This window comes from Corvus brachyrhynchos, unplaced genomic scaffold (assembly GCF_000691975.1).
Source record: "Corvus brachyrhynchos isolate BGI_N302 unplaced genomic scaffold, ASM69197v1 scaffold514, whole genome shotgun sequence".
Taxonomy (NCBI): Eukaryota; Metazoa; Chordata; class Aves; order Passeriformes; family Corvidae; genus Corvus; species Corvus brachyrhynchos.
The window spans coordinates 157,230-181,405 of record NW_008238319.1 but is presented as its reverse complement, the minus strand read 5'-3'; the positions used below and the strand labels follow the sequence as shown (position 1 = coordinate 181,405).

The 24,176-nt window shown below is 39.2% G+C and overlaps 1 protein-coding gene across 1 annotated transcript; it reads left to right on the top strand.

Moving 5' to 3' along the window:
* The first annotated feature begins 6 nt into the window (after positions 1-6).
* On the top strand, positions 7-11,704 carry LOC103615322 (opsin-VA). The gene is made up of 5 exons (XM_008633343.2): positions 7-1,837; positions 3,318-3,528; positions 4,137-4,254; positions 7,778-8,017; positions 9,152-11,704. Exons 1-5 carry the CDS (start codon positions 1,450-1,452, stop codon positions 9,380-9,382), a joined length of 1,188 nt encoding a protein of 395 aa, XP_008631565.2. The 5' UTR covers positions 7-1,449; the 3' UTR covers positions 9,383-11,704.
* The last annotated feature ends 12,472 nt before the right edge of the window (positions 11,705-24,176 follow it).

Below are 24,176 nucleotides of genomic sequence, written 5' to 3'. Positions count from 1 at the left end.
CTGAATAAGTATAGTTTTGTGAGTAATTTTGTTGCTAGATTTGAACTGTTTCAGCAATATTTCTTTCCTTTTCAGTTACCAACCATTTAAAAATATCTTTGGTATTTTGTTTATGGTAAATAGGAAACTTCTTTTCAGTTCAAAATTTTCTGGTGCATAGCTTTTTCTGCCAGTATCCAGAAGCCCTTTTGATTCCATTCCTGCATGCCAAAAGATTTTAGCCTGCGTTAACAAGATATTTCATGTACAAACCAAACCAAATCTGAAGTCAGGAGACTGTATGGACCAGCAGTGTTACTCATTCCTACTCTAACTGTTCATTTATTCATTTATTCGTGTGTTGTATGTGCTGTGCATTCAAAGTGTGAACTCTCCAAGACAATAACTGGATTGCTTTTGGTTTTTTGATTCTGGTTAAAACTGAGGATCTGCTTAATGATTACAGTCCCAGGAATTATCTCACAACACAGTAGAATGATTTCCATTTTTTTGAGGTATCCTTCTTAATTTGTGGAATAATTACTGGCAGTCCTGTAAAACAGGAGTACTGCAATACCTATCACAGTGTTATGCCTAGTGAGGATGCAGAGATTACTGTGCTACTTATCTTTGGAAATAGAAACAAGTAACCCTAACTACTGATAACTATTAGAGTTAGATATATTCAGTCATTTTTATCAGAAATATATGACTTAATTTTCCTGGTGTCTGTTGTCAAGTTGTATTTCTTTTACTGTATTTACAAATGCTATCTTTAAAATATTGTTTTGCTTCTTTTAGGTTTTAGTGCTAAAACTGCAGTTAGAATCATTATGCCTTCTTCAGGAATGACATTCATACTGTCTCAATAAAAACTGAAATTCCACGGAATAACAGAGAAAACTTACTTAATTTGGAGCCTTAAGCCAGCCTGAGATGCGGGCAGAGTTTTGTAGTGCAGTCTCATCCATTTTCCCCATTAATCTCTCCAGTGCTGCTGTCTTTCAAGAAAACATTCAGCTGGGAGCCTCCCTCTTGCTGCACTCCCATCATCACCGGGCATGGGGGAGATCGCACAACCCTTGCACTGACCAAAAAAAAAAAAAACAGCTGCATCTTGAAAGTGTGGGAGGCTTGGGGTATTTCAGCACTGCTGACTGCTGCAGGAGGAGGAAACCTGCAGCTTCCACAGCTGGGTTCTACTACAGATAAAGGCACAGCTGCAGTGGGAGAGAGGCAGGAGATGATGGGCAGAGAGGGGCACAAGTTGCTCTAAAAGATATTCTTGCTAATCCCTGTTCCTGCATTCAGTCTGCAGCACTAAACTTTCCTCCAACTGAAACAATTTTCTTCAGTTATTATTGGAAAGCAGAAGGAGGGGGAGTCTGCTCACACTTTTGTTGGAGACAGCAAACATCTCTTTTAGTCCTGAATATTATTTACAGATCTGAAACTAAACTTCAATATTATATGATATTATTTTTGCTGAGTGAAGTAATGGATGCATTCAGAGCATTTGAAAATGAGTCGCTTTTGTCGAGTTACTCTGTTCCTGCCAGATTGGATCCCTTCCGTCGTCCCTTGGACTCCATCCAGCCCTGGCAATTCAGGCTTCTGGCAGCAGTAATGTTGGTGGTGACCTCCCTGTCACTTGCTGAGAACCTGGCTGTAATCCTGGTAACTTTTAAGTTCAAGCAATTGAGACAACCTGTCAATTATATTATAGTCAATTTGTCTGTGGCTGATTTCCTGGTCTCACTGATTGGTGGTACCATCAGCTTTTTAACAAATCTGAAAGGTTATTTTTATATGGGATACTGGGCTTGTGTACTGGAAGGATTTGCTGTCACATTTTTTGGTAAGCTTGATTTTTTTTGTGGTTGCATGTTTTTTCCTTCAACCTCCTTCCCTGTATTCTACTGCAGTTTCCTAAGTCACTGACTTTGTATGCCTTTGAATTCACTGGTATTTTCCCCAGTTACATATATTCTGTAGTGGAGAGTGAGAAACCTCTCTCTCTATCCCCGCCATATACATGGCCTGTTGCATGTGTACTGATAATACAATGTGTTTCATAGAATGAGGAAAAGCTTGCCAATAGAATAGCAGTGTTGTGGAGCTTAAGTTAAAACAATTTCAGGAAAAAAATCCTTATGCACAGCTATTTTCAATATTTGTAGTTAGGTGTGCATATATGGATAAATAAGAGAGAGAGAAAAAGAGTGAATGGCTGCCCATAAACTGGGGAAAACCTCAGGGCACAGAACATCTCATGTTCTCTACCCTCCAGTGGTTCTGAGGAGCAGGGACACACCTGTAACAGTCAGTCCACACAATTACATCTCTTTGTGATTTTTTTTTCATGGCTTTGTTCATTTACTACAAAAAAATATTAGAAGTAGTAAGAGGAAAAATCCTCACCACATAGAACCCTGTGTAAATACATCTCTACAGAATAAATGGGTATTAGTTTAAAATGGGACGTCTACTTACTTGAGACAGACACTCATTCCTGCGTCCTGTCCCTGTTTCTGAAGCTACATAAAGACAGCCAGTAATGCTTGTCCCTGTTCTAAATCACACACAGTGCTGATCCTCAGTCTGAAAAGGAGTCCCACAGCTGCTCTCTGCCTGTTTAAGCTAGTCAGAGGGTATGTTGGTGAGGAACAATGCTTCTGCATCAGTTTGTGGCATGTAAGTCGTGTCCTATGGAGAAATATCAGGCTATTTCAAGATTTTGGTGTCCCACCAGGTAATATGTGCCTAAATTGATAATGTGATATTGTGGGTAGCTGTCTGCAGGTTTGAGTTTTATGATAGTCTGAAATAATTTTTGCAAAGATAGTGTTTTGAAGATTTTAGTTAGTTAATTTGGATGCTACATAATTTGCAGCTTTTCAGAGTAGAAACAAATGAAAAGACTGTCACAATCACTTAACTGGTCTGATCAGCTGCTTGATTTTGTAGCCCTTATACTGTAGACTGGAAAACTTGAAAAATGTGAAATTCTTATGCTCTTCATTAATATTAGAATAATGCACATAAATTGGCCATCCTTTCATTACTTGTGTTGATAGAAAAGCTGTTTCATGTTGTGGGTAGTCAAAGAGTGTAACTGGTTGCCCTGAGTGGTTGTGGAGTCTCCGTCTCCAAAGATACTCAAAACCCAACTGCACTTGGTCCTGAATAACCTACTATCTGGACAGTGCTTGAGGGGGAACGATGACCTCCACAGATGCCTTTCAAACCAAACAGTTCAGGGATTCTGTAATTTGGGATGGTGCTTGCTTTTCAGTGATCTACCCAAATTTGATGCTGACTGTGTTCTCTTGCTACAGGCATTGTAGCTCTCTGGTCTCTTGCTCTGTTGGCTTTTGAGCGCTACATTGTGATCTGCCGCCCGCTGAGAAATATGCGCTTGAGGGGGAAGCAGGCAGCTCTAGGTATTGTCTTTGTGTGGACTTTTTCCTTCATTTGGACCATTCCACCAACAACTGGTTGGAGCAGTTACACGACCAGTAAGATTGGAACTACTTGTGAGCCTAACTGGTAAGGCCACTCTCTCAGAGTATGGCAAAAAAACGAAACTTGTACCTCAGGATGTCTCAGGGCCAGAAATTTAAATAAAAGGTTTAAAGATGATGTAAATCTCTGAAAAAAAACCAGATGTAAAGAAAGTTGTAAGAAAATTGATCAAAATTTTCCAAGAGCAGTTTTTAAAACAAAAATTTCTAAAGGGTGGAGCCTCCATTTCTAATGAAAATAATCACCCTATACCTTGTGATTTTTGTCTGGAGTCATAGGACAAAGAGACAGATTTTTTCAGAAGACTGGACAAAGCTCTGAGCAAGCTGGTCTGACCCATAGCTGGCTCTACTTGGAGCAGGAGGTTGGACTACATGTCCCTTCCCACCTAATTGGCCCCACTGTTCTCTCGTACTGTATCTATGGTCATAGGATTCTCTCCTAGCCCCTGGGCAGGGAAATGGCCCAGCGCTCCATCTGGTGATATGACTAGAGCTGTAAAGGGGCACACTGAACAAAAACATTTGACAAAAATACTAGTGACATCTTTGAAAAGCAGAATTAGTATTTCAAGAAAATAGTAAAAACACGTATTATTAATACATACACAAGGTATTTTGTATTTTATACAGGTACTCAGGAGCCTATACTGACCGTACATACATTATTGCATTCTTCACCACCTGTTTTATAGTACCCTTATTGGTGATTTTGGTATCCTATGGAAAATTGGTGTGGAAGCTAAAAAAGGTAAGAAGAAGTACTCATAAGTAAACTTGTATGTATGCAAAAGTTTGGAATTACTGTTTGATTTTCTATAAAGATCAGACATAAGCAGATCATATTTGCAGGCAGCAAACAGTTACATCCCTTGTTATATAATTATCCTTACACACAGAAATTCATGCTATGGTTAGAAGTGATTTTTTAAATCGTGCAGTTTGCATCACTTATCAGTACATCTCATTAGTCAAACATCATGTAAATGAAAGAATGTCTATCTCATAAACAGAATGACACAGTATTGGTTTATTCATAATTGTACTTCAATTCAGTGACATTTCATAAGACTCAAACCAGGCAAATCAGAATGTAGCTTAAAATGACTGCAGTTGTAAATTCTAAGAGTGCTGGCTACTACTTTGTAACACATTCAAAATAAGACATAGCCTTTGTAAATAATGCAATGCTGTTTAGTAAACAAAATATTCATTTGTCCAGGAATATTTAAAAGACTTGAGAAATGCTTTTGAATTTTATTCAATGGTCATGTTGACCTGATCCAAAAGAGAAGCTGCAAAAAATGAAAAAGAAGACAATAGAATAGGAAAATTCCTATTTGGTCCAGGATTTGGGGACAAGATTTTGGGACAATATTGGCATTTCTATTTACTGAAAAACTGCCCTGACATTGCTTCAGAAATAAATTCAGTAAATTTCTTCAATTTATTGATGTTTTGGAAGTATTTGGGATAGTCAAATTTATTGTATTTATTCTGAGTATAATTTTTTCTAAGTAACAAAAAAATGTTGGGGTCTCCCCCCCTGAACAAAACAGAAGGGAAATTTGGGTGACATTGTGATTCCTGTGAATGGATTTTTCTTGATTTCCTCCAGGATTCGTTCAGGGGAGAAAAGGTTAAACGGCTGGGAGAGGTTGGTCTCAGTATTAAACACAAGAGGTTTCCCAGGCGCAATGTGGACGACAGTGAGGTAGCACAGCGCTCGCTGGTGGCAGGGATGTGGGGACCTGAAGAACAGGATACAGAAATGCTTGAAGAAAACAATTGCTGATTTAGGGTCAGGCTCTCTTAAGATAATTTGTAAAACTACGGTTCTGTTATTCTGAATACCCAGAACTTCTATTAGTATTTTATTTCACCCTGCCCTAACCTACTTGCAGAGGAAACAGAATGAAGAGAGACCACAGGGGGCCAGATTGGTGTGGGAGGTGGGGCACAGCCCACAGCAGCCACACTGTGGGGCTCCCAGTCCTGCCAGGGACAGGTGTCCCTTCCTGCAGACTGGCAGTCACAGAGCAGAGTGGGAAAGGGCCACCTCCAGGAGGCATGTGCTCCTGGGAGGGGAGGGAACACATGGGGTAGTCTGGTGGCCTGGCATGGAAGGGAGGGGTGTTGCCTCAGCAGGGGGGATGTGAAGGAAGCAAGACCATTTGCATCCAGCACTGTCTTGGGGCTGCCAGACTAGTGGCTAATCTGTTAATCAGGTGCTTCAGCAGTTGCACAGAAAAACAAAGCAAGTGAGATGATGAATAAGGGAGGCAGTGATGGAAAATGTCACTGTCAGTCACAGCAGGAGTCATGAATGGTCCATTTGGCCATTTGAGTTAGGTCAGGATGTCTTCTGGAAGGCTGATCAGTGCCACGTAGTGTGTCCCAGCATGGGCCTGAAACCACTCTGGCACGTTGTCTCTAGGCTGTTATCCAGAAATAATAGGGGTATTATTAAAAAGATCACACTTCAGAGCAAGCTGTGTGTTTCACGCTTCCCTCGCAGCTCAGTGACCTGGCAAACCACAGCCAGGAAACAGGGGGTGGCCTCAAAATGCCACATCACAAGTGATGGAGTTGTAACCATCTAGCTTGTGCCAGTCTCGGCCTTCAGCTCTGAAAAGCCAGAACCCGCAACATATTCTGGAAATCTATAATGAATTGCTATTTTTGGCTATATCTCACAACTAAGCTCATTTTCAAAAATCTGACTACAGTGTACAGAGAAAGATCCAAGCAGCAGAACTGGTGTCTCGATGTTCCCAACCATCCCTCTTCATGCATTTTGTCCCATGGTTGTCACAGTGTAGGCTTGTTCCTGAGTGGAATAGTTCTGTCTTAGTAGTCTGCCAGTCCCTCAGTCCCAGTGGCCCCAGCTTTACAATGCCAATTGTAGCTTTCACTGCAACATCAAAGTTGATGAAAGAAATTAATCTTCAGAAAAATATTAAATTAGCAGTTTACAACAGAGGTAAATTATGATGGCAATATTCCTTTGTTTGGAAGATAAAGCACCAGTATGTTGTTCCTTACCTGTATTTAGAGAGAAAGGAAAAGCTGTATCTGAAAAAAAGACCCGGCTGATGTGAGACAAAGCTGAAAGTGCAATCAAGGAGATTTTGTTCCTTTTCCAGGGGACTGCACTTCTGCTGAAAGGGAGGCTGGGCTGCTCTCTGTGTAGGTACAGCATATATGAAAAAATGCTATAGAAATTTCATATATTTGCAGGGAATATCTTACCAGTACCAAACACAGCCTTTCTTAATGCCTAATAACTTGTAGTTATTTTAATAATTCGTTATTGTTATTATTATTACTGTCATTGTTATGTTTATATTTGGTGAAAACTGACATGAATTGCAACTTTCTACGGAGATGAGGACATTGCCCTTCCCAGGAGGTGCTTCTATACCTCTTTAAGTACTAAATATATTGAATTCTCTGAGTGCAATTCAAAAGTTAGAGAAAATGTCTCCATAGAGTTCTAACATTACTGCAGGAAGTTAAAAGGCCATGTTAGACAAAAAAAAAATCTTACTTTATTAGAATGTAACATTGCAAGACCTGGCATCAGGTTTTTCTGGAGCCATACACAGTTATTAGTTATTGCTCATGTAAAATAACATTTCATAACAGCGCCTTGTTTCACTAAGTCATCAGAAACCAAAGATGTTTCCCGGAAACACGCTGTTTGACATCACCTAATCTCTGTATGAATATACGTGTCTAAGCTTCTTGCATGATCAGTGAGGAAAAGAGGAAGAGCATTCCTACTAAATGCCCCAATCCCACTTTAATTCTGGTATCATTAGATTGTGAATGCCCTTCTGGGGAAGGCCATAAAGCACCACTGAGCCAGACAGATGCCTCTGGTGTAAATTTCCCCCTTGGTGAGGAGGTTGCACAGCCTTGATTGAGTGCTGTCTGTAACACCCCTATCAGACACCTAGTTGTCTGCAAAGGCTACATGGAATAGAAAGTGCTTGAATTCAGCTCATTATCTGCTTATGATTCACCATGATGTCCTTCTTTTTCACTTTGACAATAAAAATACAAAGATACTTAAGCAAAGGAAAATTTACTAATGCTGGTATATGGTAATTCATGTCCCTCAGCAGTAACTTCAGCATCCATCCTTCTGTGCTGCCACACTTGGGAAGAGCAGGTCTTTCCTTCTAGCATGGCAACTAGACAGCTCACTAAAGTCACTGGTTGGACACCTTGCTGTTTGTTTTCTAGAATCTTTTCTCTTTTCTTAAAAGGTGTCAGATGCACAAGGCAGGCTGCGAACTACCAGGAAACCTGAAAGACAAGTGACTAGAATGGTTGTTTTTATGATCATTGCCTTTCTAATCTGCTGGATGCCATACGCTACCTTTTCTATCCTCGTCACTGCATATCCCTCCATTGAGCTGGATCCTTGTCTGGCAGCAATTCCGGCTTTCTTTTCCAAAACAGCTACCGTTTACAATCCAATTATTTATGTCTTTATGAACAAACAGGTACTGTATGCCCTCAGAGTGTCTCCAATACTCATATTTTGCTATTTTGTCTTGCTTTATAATGAATTATTTCTACCTACCTACGTGTTAGTTAACAAGCATTACAATATCCTGCATTTAGAACGAAAAAAATTGCCTGGTGCAAGATGGCATAAGCCTCTGAGCATTTTTGAAATATAAATGTTAATAATTATTAGGTTTAGATATTGCAAAGGAAAATCAGCCCTTAGGGAAGATGAGTTAGTTTCCTGTATGAAAATTATGTTCTCAAGACCGTTCCAATATATTTCAATAATTGTTTAGGAATGCAACACCAGTAAATTATCTAGAGGTGGGGTGCACATTTTCAAAGCTTGAATTTGTCTTGGGGAAATGAGGCATTTGTGGCTTATGTGCAGGGGGTAGGAAGTATTGCACATGGCCATTTAACAGGGAGCTTTCTTCTCTGGAATGAGGGCAGAGGATTGGATGCAGAGAAAAAGAATTGATATGGGGATGAATGAGAGTGTTGTGTGCTCACAGTGATAACAGGCATGATAATAAACATGAGCAGATTTCTGCAATGAATGCAGCAACTGAGAGTGGTGGCATCAAGCAGAGTATAAGCACGTAAATTAAATAAAGAAAAATAGTTAAGTGTCTGTTGAATAAGAAATGGTGAATTTATTTATCCGGTCCTGCAGAGAGAGCAATTGCTTATCTCACATCCTGTGGACAGCACCCTAATCTCCCAAAGCATGGTAGATGTGTGCCACTCTTTATCCTGTTTGTGGATGCAAACAACAAAAACCCATCTTCGAGTAGCCGGGAATTTAGTATATGAAAGCATGAGTCTGGAGAAATGGCCAATTATGTCCATTAGATATGATTAGCTAGAAGCAGAAAAGAAAAATTATTTTTTAGATTAGGATGTACCAGTAGTTTGGGTCTTTTCAGAACATAGTTAATTTTTAGGTTTAGAGTTCTTCATGGTGGCATGGGGAAATATATTTTATGGGGTTATTTCTTCATATTCTCAACTGGTTCATGAGAGAATTTCAAAGACCTTTTTAGCTAATATGCAGATTGATTTATAGAACTGTTTTTAAATTTCTTATGTGTTTTGACTGATCTCCTGTTTTTTCAACTTTTTAGTTCAGGCAGTGTCTGATTCAAATGTTCAGTTGCAGTGCCATAGGAACTGTGGAGTCCAACATGAACCTGACTTCAGAGAGAGCAGTGCTAACCCAGGACAGAAGAGGCAGCGAGATGTCCCCCATGGCAGTTCCTAGCACCATTTCTGAGACGAAAACTGGAGTTGAACACAGAAATAGACAATCTTTGGCTCTGTTGAAAACTTCAGAAAACAAAATTTGTCCCATGTAGAGTGGAGATAGGATCATTATTGCAATGCTACAGTGTATTTCATTGTTACAATCATCTAACACAAAAATATGTTGTCATTGGGCACATTCTGCTCCTGTGGACACCAGCTTTTGAGATTGCAGGCTCCTCAGTGCATGTAAGAGCCTCTTGGCTCTGCAGGTGCAGTCAAACTCCCAGCTATAAGGAGAGTCCCTTCCTCCACTGCATTCCTCTTCCCAATCCACAGTCAACTTGAAGCAGGTAGTGGCACCACACTGTTGTTCTCCTCTGAGGAGCAGTTGTGTCTCTCTCTCTCCAGTCCTTAAATCCGTGTTTCTGCTAAAGTCACATCCTCACTGCTTTTAATTGGGCTACTGATTCTGGAATAAATTATTAATTTGTTATTACACCTCTACTTTCAGAAGCAAGGACTATAACACAAGTACTGCTTGTGTAAACAGTGAAAACTAATGGAATTTGCCAGCTTTCCATGGCTGTATTCCATCTCATATTTCATTCACACAATAACATGCAGCAATATACTTAGCTTTAGTGGAATGTCACTTGCACATGCAAAGCCAAACCAGGTTATGAAGGTAATAAAGGCAGACTTCTGTTTTACACAGTGATTGGGATCATTGTATGAAATGTTGCTAAGAACTGGCACATCAGAATTTTAATCCTATATAAAATCTATCTTTAATTGAATGCATTCTAGGACAAAAGGCAATGGCTGACTGTATTTAAATGCTTTAGGATGGAAAACCATTATTTCTAGAGAAGACATTAGTACAATGCCAGTTGAAACAAATGTTGTTCCATAGTGGGTATAGAGAAGCTACACTAGCTCCACCCTGTACAGGCCTTAGCTATAGAAATGTGATATGGAATGAATCATCAATGGTTCCGTTTTACTTCAAAAAAATAGCATTATTTTACACAGAATAAAGAAATTTTGTTTCTATCAAATTTTTTTTCTGCTTTCTGTTAAATTAATGTTTGAAAAACTATATTGCATTGAAAAAGAGTGATGGACTACCTGACATACCTGTAGTAAAAGCTAGTCCCTGAGCAGTACCTTGCTGACTTAGAAGTCAAGAACTATTCTTGCAGCAGCTGGAGATGCTGGTGGATCAGGAAAAGGTAACACAGAAATACAGTACAAAGCATATTCTGAACCCCTGGTATGTTGCAGAGACTGGTTTCTGTATGATTCTCCTGCTCATGAGGAGAAGAGCTGTAGCTACCTGCTGGGGTGGAGGGACAGGTACAGGGAGCGTGTCCCTGAGCCACTCTGGCCTTGGAATGCCCAGTGGTGTTGAGGCCGACAGCAGGTCTGGAGGCTCCACAGACCTTAATTTGGACATGGTTAACTTCTATTTGTGAGAAAAGCCCATGAGAAGAAAAGCAGTTAGTTTTTACCCATGAAAATGTAGTATCAACAGAAGCATGAAAGTCAGACAATAGGAGAAAAACAGCAACATATCCACACCTGTTATTTTTCTGAATGCGTTGAACGCTTATGCCATAGGTAGCCAATGATAATGTGTTATAGTTAATAGTAGCCAGCAAGTCTACTGTAGTAGTTTTGCAGCCAATGAATCTGTAACACAAATGATATGAAAGGTGTATAAAAGAGGCTGCTTTGTTTAATAAATGGCTTTTTCCCTTTGTCCGAGGCACTGTCTGTGTGTGTCGTAACCACCTCAACAGCGACACAGTGGACTGCTTGACCATCTGTTCCTCCTTGTGGCCCCTCACATTCACACCCATGGACATACAGAATAATTCATCCCCCATATTTCTGCACAGCCCTGGATTTTGATGCATTCTGCCTTAGTTCTGTGAAGGCAATCTAAACACTGAAACAGCAGTGGCAGTAACACGGAACAAAGCAGGAGATCCTCACTTGTCTTCCATCACCAGGCAAAGGGGAGCTTGGCAACGGGATGAAGGCTGTCCTTCTTCAGGCAGTAGTGTATCTGACATCTGAGACAAACACACTACAATAGGTAATGATGTGTACCTGCTTAGGTCACTGCTGATCTTTTTTTGCTTCATCACATATTTAAGAATTATTCAGTAAGATCTATCTGCTAAAGATCCTGCAGGAAGTGTATTTCTGTAGTGCTTTCCCTTTACACACCATGTGGTCAGTTTCTTTGGCCCTGCTCTTTTTCCCATTACCCAGCTCCCCATTGTTCCCCTGGGACAGCTGTGAGTGCAGAGGTCTCAGCCATGCTCTTTGTTTTGCATCTTACAAAAGCCCTTTGGACCTCTTCTACAATGTTGTCTTGGGGTGACTTTATGATGTGTATCCCCTATCTATGCCCAGAAATTAATTTTGTGCCTTTCTGTGCCTTTAAATTGAGCCCGAGAGGGGGGAGAGAGGAAAAACCGAGTGAACTTTTCAAAACAGTTGTTCAAGGACAGACACACACTCCTCTGCGTCCTCCTGCTGTGGTAGCAAGAGCAGAGGAAGCACCCTGCTTGCTTTTCAGCCAGCTTTCAGCTCCTTCTCTCTGGAGGGAGACAGAGAGTTGAACTTTGTTTTCCTGGGACTTCGGTTTTTCCTTTCTTCTCTTCTGGACTGTTTCAACATCAGAACACATCGGGAGAATTTTCCACCGATGCCCCGGAGGTGGGCCCACGACCCAGCTCTGAGGAGGAGGAGAGAGACCACACCTACAGAAGGACTCTGAAATCTTCCCAGGTTTCTCTCCACAGTGAGAGGTTTTATTATTTATATTATTTATATTATTTATATATTTATATTATATCTATTTATATATATATTATATTTATTTATATTATTTATATTATTATCCTTTTCCTGTGTTTTTGTCAAATAAATATTTTTATCTCTTTCATTTTCCTCCGAGGAAAATTTTTTTTTTCCCAAATCGGGTGGGTGAGTGCTGGTTGTAACCTGCCTTCTATCAGAGGATATTTTCCTCTAAATTTGTCCAAACTGGCACAAATGCATCCTTTGCGGAAGAAAAGTTAGGAAGCACTGGTGCTGACCTTGAGGGTAGAGCACGTGAAGTGCTGGATGGTCCCTGCGGGTGGGTTAGGACTGACATGAAGCTGAGCAAATGTGAGGAGGCCAAGCTTGGTGCCTGCACCCTTGCTCCAAAACAGAGACCTGCAGCACGGCGAGTTTTCCTTGCTCAGTGATAGCTGCTGCCCTTCCAGGCACCACAAGGAATGGACATTGCCTCTAGCAATGGGCAAGACATCAGGAAGAAGGCACTACCTGGGAGCATCCAGGGGCTCCCTTTCTTTTGGCAGTCTAGTTAACTCTATCATCCTGCCTTTTAAAGGCACAAGACAGCGAGTGCTGAGGAATCTCACGTTGTTGGAATACCTTTTAAAATTTCTCACAAAGAGCACCTATGTCTATGCCATCCAGGCCCGAGCACCCTGTACCCTAGAGGTGAAGATATTTGACAATTCCCTTTGTTAGAGAAATGTAGCTGCAAGACATAGACAAGTAACTTGGAACATTTTAAACACCTAATTTTCAATAAGCAAATTTTATACATTGTGATCTTCCTCTTAATTCACCCTGGACTGAATTTAATCTGAATTGGATCCCTTTCTGTTTTCTGATTAGAAGGATGTTCAGATTCCATTGCCTTGACTTCATTTTGGGATGGTAAGATCAAAAGAGGGGAGTTAGTCTACAAATAAAATCACGAGCTGCACATGTGAGAACTCACTGCAAAAGACTCTACAGTTTTCCTATTCGTCTCACAAAATTTCATGAGGTGACTGTCTTTTACAGTGTAATTTTGGCCTCAGTGAGCTTGAACTTTTGCAGGGCTCAATCTTAAACCCAAATGTCGATCCTTATTCTGACAGGCACATTCTTTATCATTAATGCTGTGTTATCTGGAGCAGAACAGTGAACAGATGTAGATGCCTTTTTTAAATGTTTTGGAAATACTGTGTGATAGGAAGAGTAAGGTATTCAGTTACTAATTGTATGCACCTTTTTGTGCTCATTAGTCCGTTGAAACAGTCAGATGTGATTTGACTGTGAAAATTCTTGCATTTAAGATTTTCTCTTTCAAGGATATATTGACCTAGGTTAATCACAAGTTAATGGTATTACATATATTAAATCATGAAGAATTGGCAGAAGTGCTAGTGTTTAATTAAAAGTAACAGAACTATTTTATTTCCTGAGAAGGTGAGGCTGTAAAGTATAGCTCTGTAGTACAAAATAAAGGAACAAAAGTTATGTAATTGCAAAGAAAAAAAACAATGGAAAAAATGCATGGAAAACAATAGAAAACAGCAAGTTAAAATGAGAGTCACCATCTGATTAGTGGCTGTGTCATCCTCACTGAAGGTCACCCATGATGAAATGGTACTGGTGAGCCTTTTAGAATATTTCACCGAGGTTTGTGCCTGTAAATTAATTGAGAACACCAGTTTGCAAAGATAGTCAAAGACAGTGCCTCCAACTCACAAAAATGGGCATCCACCTACTAAATGCACTAACAGCCAGTGTGAGGGGTCCCATTACTATGGAGCATGTTGGGGTGGGCAGTCTGACATCAGATTTTGAATTACTGCACTCAAAAAACTATAAGGAAGGGTATTGATAGAGGAGCCTTAGGGCAGTGCTCACATTTCCCCATGGGGCAGACAAACAGCCTTGACTTTTTTCATAAGGGAAAGGGAGAACTACAGCACAATAGGAACAAAACAGGAATCCTCAGAGTGAGAGAACATACAGGAATAAATTAAAAAGTCATGACATTAAGCCCTGCTTCCTTTTGCCTAGCCATAAGCAAGACCTAGAAAGAGAAAGCAGGATTTTCATCCCAAGTCAGGCACAGGAGCCCCCCAGTGCCTATTCACCTACAGCGCTCCCTCAACAGCCACCTGGATACCTGCGGAGTCAAAAGTTCTACTGGGATGTTTTTTCCTGTGCAAAACCAATTGTCATATACATTTAATTTCATGGGAAACAGTTTTGAGACAACTTTGGGTCTGACTTTTAGAAAAAGATTTATTTAAAACTTGTTTAGAAACTGCTGCATTTTCTGTAATTTTTGGTTTTTAAAGATGGAAGATAATAAGAAAAAAATGGAAGAAAACACAGAACTATTTTCCTGTGCAGTATCAGAGGCTCCAAATTTTTCCTGTTCTCTGGATATCAATAAAGCACTGACAGTAATTTTTTTCACAGAGAAGTCTTTGTTGAGATGTTAGTTTCTTACTGTTTGCTCTCAAGTACTCTGCTGTCATTCAGACAATTAATTAAAGGTGTGACAGCAATATTTAGACATACAGGAGACAAAAAGTGTTTACAGGCTTTACAGTCAACTCAGATTTAGAGAAGCAATGTACAGATCTAAAATGGCACTGAAGAAGATGATAGATAATCATGAAAAAACAAATATGTGTGAAAGATGCACTCAGTGACAAAAGTAACAACAAATGAGGATTAATTAGGACAGAAATATGGACATTCTTGCTTGTGGAACTTTTACTTGCACTGCAACAGGATATCAAAGAGGTGTGGATAAAATAAAGTAGAGGGTATGGTTATGTGAGATGAGGCTAGTAGTAGTGGCCAGAGGAAAAAATGAGATTAGAAGTAATAATATTAATCTTGGACATGGGCAGAATATTTGTGCCAAACTGAAACAAAGATGGTCCTCCACATCAGAGGAGACAGTTTTGCCACTAGCAATAACAGGATTGTGGGAGGGAGAAAGAGTTGCAGCAGTGCAAATCACAGAATAGATTATCAAAGTTTTGGACACACTACTCCAATAATAATTCTGAAATATTCAGGAAGAGATCCTGGCTGAAATACACGGCTAAGAAGGAGACATTAGAAATAGAAAGATGGATTAGCATGCTGTTAGCAAGGGTTGTAGAAGAAATGCACAGGAGGCAATCACTCAGGTTATGCAGGGGAAAATGGATTGAATTAAGAGGATGGTGAGATAAGGAGAATTTTCATGCTGAGTGACTGATCAAGGAGTATTATTGATGTTTAGTAGTGTGAGATGCAGTGCAGGATGTAAGGAGGAGGGCTATAATCTGTAGCACAAAAACAAGTGGAAAACAAAATCTGGAGCATCAGGTTTATAGATGCAAACTGACATTTGCTGGGAAGCAATTTGCCAGGGTGAAACACATGAAAGCCTGAGAGTGGGGCGTAAAATCTGAGGCATAGAAGGAGAACATGGTAATGAGGTGCCTTTGGCATTTAAGAGTGTCAAAGACAAAAGGTGATGGCTGGGGATGGTGCAGTGAGCCCAGCAGCTTTCGGAGAGAACTGGTTTTGCATTGTCAAGGGAAGTAAGCAGAGAAGGAGGAGAAATTGTGGAGGTAAAGAAAGCATATGAGAGAAATAGGGATAAGCAAATATTATTTCAGTCTGTTGGACCAGTGGGACTAGCATGAAGGTATCAGTAGTTTATTTCAACAGAGAAGTTAATAATTTAATTAAATATATTGAAAACCACTTGAGCAGTATTTAAGTGGCACACAAGTATTCATTATCTAAACCTTTGTTCCTAGTGCAAAACTATCTTGAAAGCTTATGGAGAAACAGCTTGTGTCTAGTTCCTTGCATAGCTCATGGCCTCACTGCCACTGTTGAGATTATAATCGTACTCCTTTCACACTACCCCTCTGGCACACTTTAATAGATTACATTTATGGTTGTCTTGTATCATTTTGCTACCCTGTCAGCCAAATACTCTGACATGCAGCAAGCACAGACATAAAAATGTAGGCTGCAACAGGGTGATATGAAAATCAGTGGTTCTGGACAAATAGGAAATTAATATTAGAGTCTAATTACAGTCTTCATTTCATTTGGAGAAGGAATTAATTAGTCTTAATAGGACCACAGAGGCATCACAAATGTTTTCTTTCTATCAAGCAAAGCCTACATTGAAAAAGAATTTATCAATCATTCTTAAGGTGTCAGCATTATTTCTCACTGTCCATAACACTGATGATACTTTTCAGGTCCTCACAAGTACTTTCTGTTAAGGGCCAGATTTTGCTTGGTTTATTAATATGAGGACACCCATAACTGGGAAAAGGCATTTTCTTGAAGAAGGTTCTTACTTCTGCACATAAAAAAATTTTTTAAACTACTTATTAATTCTGCAGCATTAACATTCAATGTCTGTAGTGAGATGCTGTCTCTCTGAAATGTTTCCATTTTTGATAGAAACAAGGAATAATATAATCGGTGGGTGTTTTCCTGTTAAAATGCCTTCAGTAATTCTTTTCAGGAAGAGGAGGATACCTTTTTCCTACTTACTGGTTAAGAGAGTACATTTTAAAATCTATGAACACCTTGACTCATTGCCATAGTGGGCCAACCAGAACAGTATCAGCCTGGGTGCAAAATATTACAGGGCTCCCAGGAGTTGGTTTTCAAGTCTTTCAATGTAACACAAAACAAAATTTTAGAACTACAAACAAAACTAGGGGCGAGGGAGGGGGCACTTTTTTTTCAGAGTTCCGCACAATGACTAAAGGGACACCTTTTGCATAATTGGTAAGAGCAGGACATTAATATTTCACCATATACAAAATATAATTTAGGCAATGGATAGTTTTAAGACCTTAAATTTTCATAAATAAAAGGTGTGAATGCTGCCAAAGTCAGCTTGCTCACACTTGGTTGGGAACAAACAGTATTGTGTTCCTGAATTTTCATTTTGCCACCAAGAGTTTGCCTAGAAATCACACTCCTTAAAAAAAAAAAAAAAAAGTTTTATAGAATTGTCTATTGTTTGCAAAACTAGCAATGCAACACTACACCACTTTCTGCTTTGTGATCATTGCACTTCAGTGATGCAACCTGGAGAAAGTAACTGCCCTTCTTATAAACTTTCCATGCCATAGCAGGATAATTGCTTTGTGTTTTTTCTTTAAAATGTCGGCAATACTTCATCAATCTACCCATTAATGGAAATAGCTTTTTTTCTTTTTTTAATTTAATACAAATGATGGTTGCCATAAGAGTTACTGTTGCATTATGAGGTCATGTTGGCTCCTTTGGGATAAAAGTAAGAAAGGCACTGACACTCAAGCCTGGCTAAATGATTCACTGAGTGAAAACCAGAAATTCTTGAAAAGATAATAGCAATCTTAGGACCCTTCTGGTGCTGGAAACCTCATGTTTCAGCATGAAATGAGTCTCTCCTTTTAGGCCATGACATGCTACCCAGACCCTATTTGGGATGAAGTATTCCAACCTTGTTCTTGACATCTTTACATCTACGTCCAAGTGAACAAAGTTACCAATCTTGTACCTGTACAATGCTGAACTTTCTAGCTGGCACACTATGGTTCTCTCAGTAGGAATGAGCCCATACAAGTGTGGTTTTAAGGCAAGTGTATCCTGATGTCACAACATGTGCACAGGGTATGGTCACTCAAGCTAATGAACAGGTCTGTACAGCTGAGGCCACTGCTTAAACTCTGCTCCAGTTCTGTTTGGAATCCCTGTCTCCCAGTTACCATGTCTTCTGCCGTGGCCCATCAGAGCTGCTCTGCATTTACAGTTGTGTCAGTGCTTTCTTATGGAAAAACAAACAAACAATCTGTTCTTAAAGATGTATATTCTTGAGGAAAAACCCCAAACAAACAAGTGGATTTGGGCATGGGGAAAAAATATCCAAAATAGCTTTCAAAATCATTTCAGTAAGAGATAAAATGCTGAGGTTTAAAAGTAGCTTGTCCAAGCTATTTTTCATAGCTTCAGATCTAGAGAAAGAATACATTTCAAAATGTCCTAAGATCAGTGCACCTCATCACCCACTAGCACGGATGAAGGCGAAAGCTTAGACACTGAAGGTAGTGTTGGTGCACTTTACAAAATGTTCATGTTCTTGCTCTGGCAACAAACAACACAGCTTCTCTAGGGATTCCTTAGGCTTTTTGAAGATACAAATGTTTTAATATACAGATTTTGTTTCTCCTAAAACCATATTAACTGCAGAGCACCAATAGAGGAGATACTTCTCGTCCAAAGTGCAAGGGCATGGCGAGGGGCAGAGATTGTTACAGAAGATCAGCTCTATCAGAAGTTTACCATAAACCAGACTACTCCAGCATAGCTCTGATGGAGATTAATTTCTAAATCATCTATTTGTATCATTTTTAACAGGTTGCTCCTTTTGCAAATATTTTTGTCTTGGTTTTTGGTAAAAATGCACTTAACCACATATCTGAGTTTCTTTCACTTTTTATTAACAAGACCTTGCCCTTGCCCACACTGAACCTTTATTGCCAAGGGTTCTGCAACTAGCAATCAAACCAAGTCTGAGAAACACATTTCTCTCTGTTTCAAATTTTGGATGAAATATTGATTCCTGATTTTTCTTTGTTTCCTGCTTTCTCTTCCATTGATTTCTTCACTGGGTTCAGAGTAACACCTCCAAAATAAAACACTTCCAGTATTCTCCCTCTGCTTGCTCTTACCTGCAGATCTGACATCCCACTCAGAGGAGACTCCTTCTCCCAACAAATGCACTTGCAAAGGAGAGAAGGGCTTGACAGTGAGATGAGGTGACTTGTCTAAGCCTAAGCAGGTCCAGCATCCACATATGCTTAGAGTGTCCATGATATTCCTCCACCACTACTCCAACCTGAGTGTTCCCACAGATATGCACAGGGCAGACATATTTGACATATTTGTTCACAGTCTAGCTAGAGGAATAAAATACACATTATATGGCTAAAACATTTCTGTTTAATTATGACCTCAGTGAAAATGATTATCCAAGAAAACAGAGTCATGAACATTAACAATAATTCTCATCTCAATTATTGAGAAATAGAATTTTAAATGATTGGTGAAGAGAAGATTCTTAGAAAATTTATGGTAATGTTCTTTATTATAATACTCAGTATTACAGATTGTACTATTTTTTCTCTTTATTACATTATATTGAAGTCTCTTTCCTCTTCTATGTCACAAATAGTTAAAAATCTGTAAGAGCGTTTAAGGGCCTTTCAGCAATTTGGCACACCAGCTTTATCTTAACTATTATCTAGCTGCATCAAGATATTAATGTAGTCATCTCTCTTTAGTCTCAATGAATTACTATAGAATGTCAAACAATTAGATTATATTGGCCAACACTGCCCTGTTTGATTGAGTACAGATGTAGGCCATGTCCCTTGAATCACACTGATGAAGAAGCAGAAAGGTTTGTGGAATTCCAGTGCAAATTTATTTCAATGTACATCCCACTTCAGCTTCTAATGCCAGTACTTGCAATACTAATAACCAAAAAATGCTAAATAGGTATTTCCAGGTGGAATAGAAGTCAATGTCATTCAGGAGAAATACCGATGAACTCCGTTGGAGGAGAAAAAAATGAAAACTATAAAACCAGCACAGAAGCCAGTGTGCTGGTGGAAACACAGATGCTGCCCAAGGGCACAGATGTGACTATACTGAAGCAGCAAAATGAACATTTCTTTTACTTATGAGAATAGTAGTGCTTAAATCTGTCTCTGCTGGACCAGAAAAATTTAGTACATGCTTTTGTGTCAGGAAGACAACCAGTGCATAAATACTTGATAGAGATATCTGGTTACAAATATCTCAGTATTGGCTTCTGTGCCATTCTGGTGGTCACTAGAACGGTGCCTTCCCTTTTTCTGCATACACAAACTGTACAACCAGTTGCATGTGCAGGCCTGTCATGGAGTGGCAAGGGACAAATCCTTACAGATTAAATACCTCTCAATTATCTGGTGCCCACATATGCCATATGTCATGAAAAGCTAAAGTTATGCTGTTTTAACTTAAAAGCTGGAAACAACTTCTGTTCCATATATGATAAAAGCTCAGAAGGTAGTTACATCATTCATATTTTGCTACACTAGACACACCATAAGCAAAGCATACTGGCAGTGTATCTCCATGGTAAAATCTGCCTCAACCAAAGAAGTCTGTTCCCACTCTGTAACTGCACACCTGCATCCGTGTGTATCTGAACCCATATTTGGTCTTGAGCAGCAGTGCAGAAGAAAGCATGCACCTGTGCTGTCAGTGACAGTGATAGGACTACTTGCTAATCATCACAAAAAAATAATGGCCCAGAGAGGATCAGATGCACAATGACAAGGTAGGAACTCTATGTCAGTATCATGCATGGTGATCTATGCAATTTAGATGCTGCCATGCTGTCAGGATTGGCCGAACTACAGGTGCTCATCTATATACCTCTAGGGCTGCAGTGTACTCCATACTGAGTTTGTGTTCTGTAACCTACTTCAGGAGTTACAAGCTCAGATAAATTCTGAGGACATGACAGAACTGCAAATATTTTTGAAACCCGTTCTTTTCTTCCAACAGGAAATCTTAGTTAATTCCCTCCACTGGTGTATTGACAGGTAATTAATACACATCAGTGGGAGAACAGACTGTTCTGGCTGCTTCCGCAATGCTGAGAACTCCAGCAGACAAGCTCATTACTACCAGAATGAAGATCAAGATGTTGGCTCTGAGCAAACTTTTATCCCTACATTTCTCTTCCAGGATATTGCAGATTACAGCTTTTAACTGTAATTCCACTGTCACTGTTCTTTCATCAAGCTCATTTTGTACTTAAGAGGTTGTTCCCCATGCCACTGCCTGCAGTTTTCCAAATGAACACTTCTGTCCTACAGTGTGAAACTTTCTTCCCTTACTGGATTACGATCATGTCTTTGTGCTAATCAAAACAAATTGGGAACGCTGATCTGTCTCTGAAAACTTTGGCATCAAACAGAAAAAGAAGACAGAGAAGGTAGTGTGAACACTGTTGCTGTGATATAAATTTGATCTACTACCCAGTATCCATTCAGATAATAAAACATCCATAATACATAATATTTTACACAGAAGCTAGTACAGTTTACGACTGTTAAGGGAAATTACCATCTGCACTTTTGACAAACTCAGGTTTGTTTTGGGTTTTTTTGTTTGCTTTCTGGAACTCTCCCTGTAATGTACTGACTTCTTTCACAATTGACATACTTGGGCAAAATTAAGAAAAAACCCACCCAAAATTAAAAAGAATTTTAGACAATAATGAATCTGATTCAGTTCACTTCAGTGTTATTATCTGTAGCTTATCTCAGTGCACTTATAGCACAGAAAATTATGTCAACTCTTGGAATTGCTGAATTGTTGATTATGATTATGGTAGTCCCATAAAAACCAGAAGTCTGAACCATTCACCTTGCTAAGAAACTTGTCTTACAACATTAACTTTACTTTCTTTAAGAAAACTAAGTAATCAAAAAGGCCAGAACATTATAAAAATATTTTTAGATGCCTTTTCAGGAAATAAACACAAATCCTTAACTAGTGCAGCCCTGATTTCTGGAAAAGCTGTACATCTTTGTAAACATCTCATTTCTCCTAACAATTTTAAATGCTAGATGTCAAGTATGAGACCATCCAGAAAAGCGACAGGTCATGAACATTCAGTTACTGGAAAGGATGCTGTACTTGAGCTCAGTACTGACTCACTTTCAGTTATATCTTGACAGTTTTCACCCTCTTCTGCCATGTGTGAGGCATTATATGCATATATGAAAGCATTATATGAAACAAAGGGAAAATAAATCACAGTAGTTATTCAGTGACAAAGAAATATCTTCCTAAATATTTCCCATACTAACAGACACTGTCACAAAACATCCTTTTAATTTCTTGTACCTTCCTAGCTCAAAATATTGGCCATTACTTCTGAAAGGGGTCTTTATTTTGTTGGCTTCAACTGTTCCAACTCAACACTGACTTCGTGTACTCTTGGCAGAGGAAGAAAACTTTTCTTCATAGATGGACTATTGTATTTACACTGTTTAATATATTTAAAAGTATACACACACATAATAAGTATCAAGAGTAATATTTCAGGTACTATTATAAATTATTCATATTTTATCCACCAACAATATTGTTAACATTCCATGCTGCGTTTTTATAAAAATGGGATTAAGTGATCTAAAATTGTTCCTCATACCGTAAGTCTTACGTATCCAACTGGAAAACTGCAATGTATTAAATATATTTCCTCTCTTCTTATTCTGAAATGAAGACTATTGTGCCTGCTACTTTTGAAAATGCTACTACCATGTTCACAAAGTCCCCACACACTTTTATCACTGGCTGAGAAGTACTTTATCGATTTATCACCTGAGTACCAATTTGGGTCTTCTATCAACCAGTAAATATTTCAGGGCACATAAGTATGATTTCAGTTTTAATTTGACCACATCCTTAAAACCCATGCTGATAATATCTGTTGCTATATCCACATGAAGACACTGCAGTTGGAGACCTGAATTAATACCCAAGAGGGACTTCAAGAAGTTCTTCCTGGTGACTTTACAGTGATGAGGTGGTCTTTCATCCAAATGAAAGAGAAGGATTTACACTTATATAGGATGGTTCTGATATTCTATTTCAGGAGAGCTTTCAGCTCAGATGGTGCCAAAGCACATGCTGGAAGGCTTAGCAGGTTGTAAAGTCACTAAATTAGTGTTCAAACTCAAGATAAATGGTCTTAAATAATTATGGGAATGACCCCTACACCAACCTCAAACCTGCTCTAATTTCCCTGCCTACAAACACCTACATCAAACACCTACATCATCAGCTGCTACATTTTGGCATCTACTCCACCACATCCCTTTGCAAAGCGGGGACAACAGCCTTGCTGACAGGACCAGCCACTGCAGCTCTGGAGAGAGACACGCACATAAGATACGAAATCCCTGAATGACTGCTTATAGCAGTATAATTTTAAAGAGGTTGCACCAGGGACTAATGGCAGAGCTTCTCTTTTTTTGTTGTTTGTTTTATCATTTTGTAGCAAACTTGCTGCAGCTCTTTACTGCAGACCATCTAGAACCACACACTTTTCTTGGACAGCTATGTACAACTCAAATTATGTTCTTATCCTAGAATATCATCAATAAAGTCACCATGATTTTTTTCTTCCTCACATTTTTCCGATTACATAAATTTTAGCTGACCAATTCTTTTCATGCTAAAATATATTATGAAATGTCTTTTCTGTTATAAAAGCTAATTGATAGTGTGATTTGTTATGTTGCTGAGACATAATTCAGAAAGTTATTTTAAAGCCCTTGATGCATGGAATAGCACTAACTGCTTAATATTTCTTGTATGAATGAATACAGTGCATGGGAATGATGTAGTGCCACATAGATGAAATATTTTCAGAAGCTCTTATTCTTGTTGTTTGGGCTTGTGCCAACGTCATTCGACGAGAGAGCTCATATGTCCTAAGGTATATCGACTGTAATTTATTTCTGGGTCATTAGTTGGTAGGATTTTTTTCCTCCAGGTTGCTGAACACTATATAATATTGTAAAATTTAAGAGCTCGTAGTCAAATAAATGAGTATTTTAGAATTCAAAATATCAGATAAATATTTTTATTTTAAAAAATATTTTAATTTCATATTTTTATTTCATTAAAAAGTTTATTGCTTAATATAATAAAAATAATTTCTCACTCTTGTGAAAGTCCAGATGGAGTACTCCATCTAGTTCAAGAGTCCCCAGTATAAGAGCGAGTCCAGAGGAGGTCACAGAGGTGTTCTGAGGGCTGGAGCCCCTCTGCTCTGGAGCCAGGCTGGGAGAGCTGGGGGTGTTCACCTGGAGATGGGAAAGCTCCAGGGAGGCCTAAAGGGGCTCCAGGAGAGCTGGAGAGGGACTGGGGACAAGGGCTGGAGGGACAGGACACAGGGAATGGCTTCCCAGTGCCAGAGGGCAGGGCTGGATGGGA

What these genes read in the sequence shown, in the direction of transcription:
- LOC103615322 (XM_008633343.2), top strand. Translation starts at nt 1,450, where the DNA reads ATGATATTATTTTTGCTGAGTGAAGTAATGGATGCATTCAGAGCATTT. An exon ending in TGGTGTGGAAGCTAAAAAAG is followed by an intron (nt 4,255 to 7,777) that starts GTAAGAAGAAGT and finishes TTTTCTTAAAAG; the next exon opens with GTGTCAGATGCACAAGGCAG. An exon ending in ATGTCTTTATGAACAAACAG is followed by an intron (nt 8,018 to 9,151) that starts GTACTGTATGCC and finishes TCAACTTTTTAG; the next exon opens with TTCAGGCAGTGTCTGATTCA.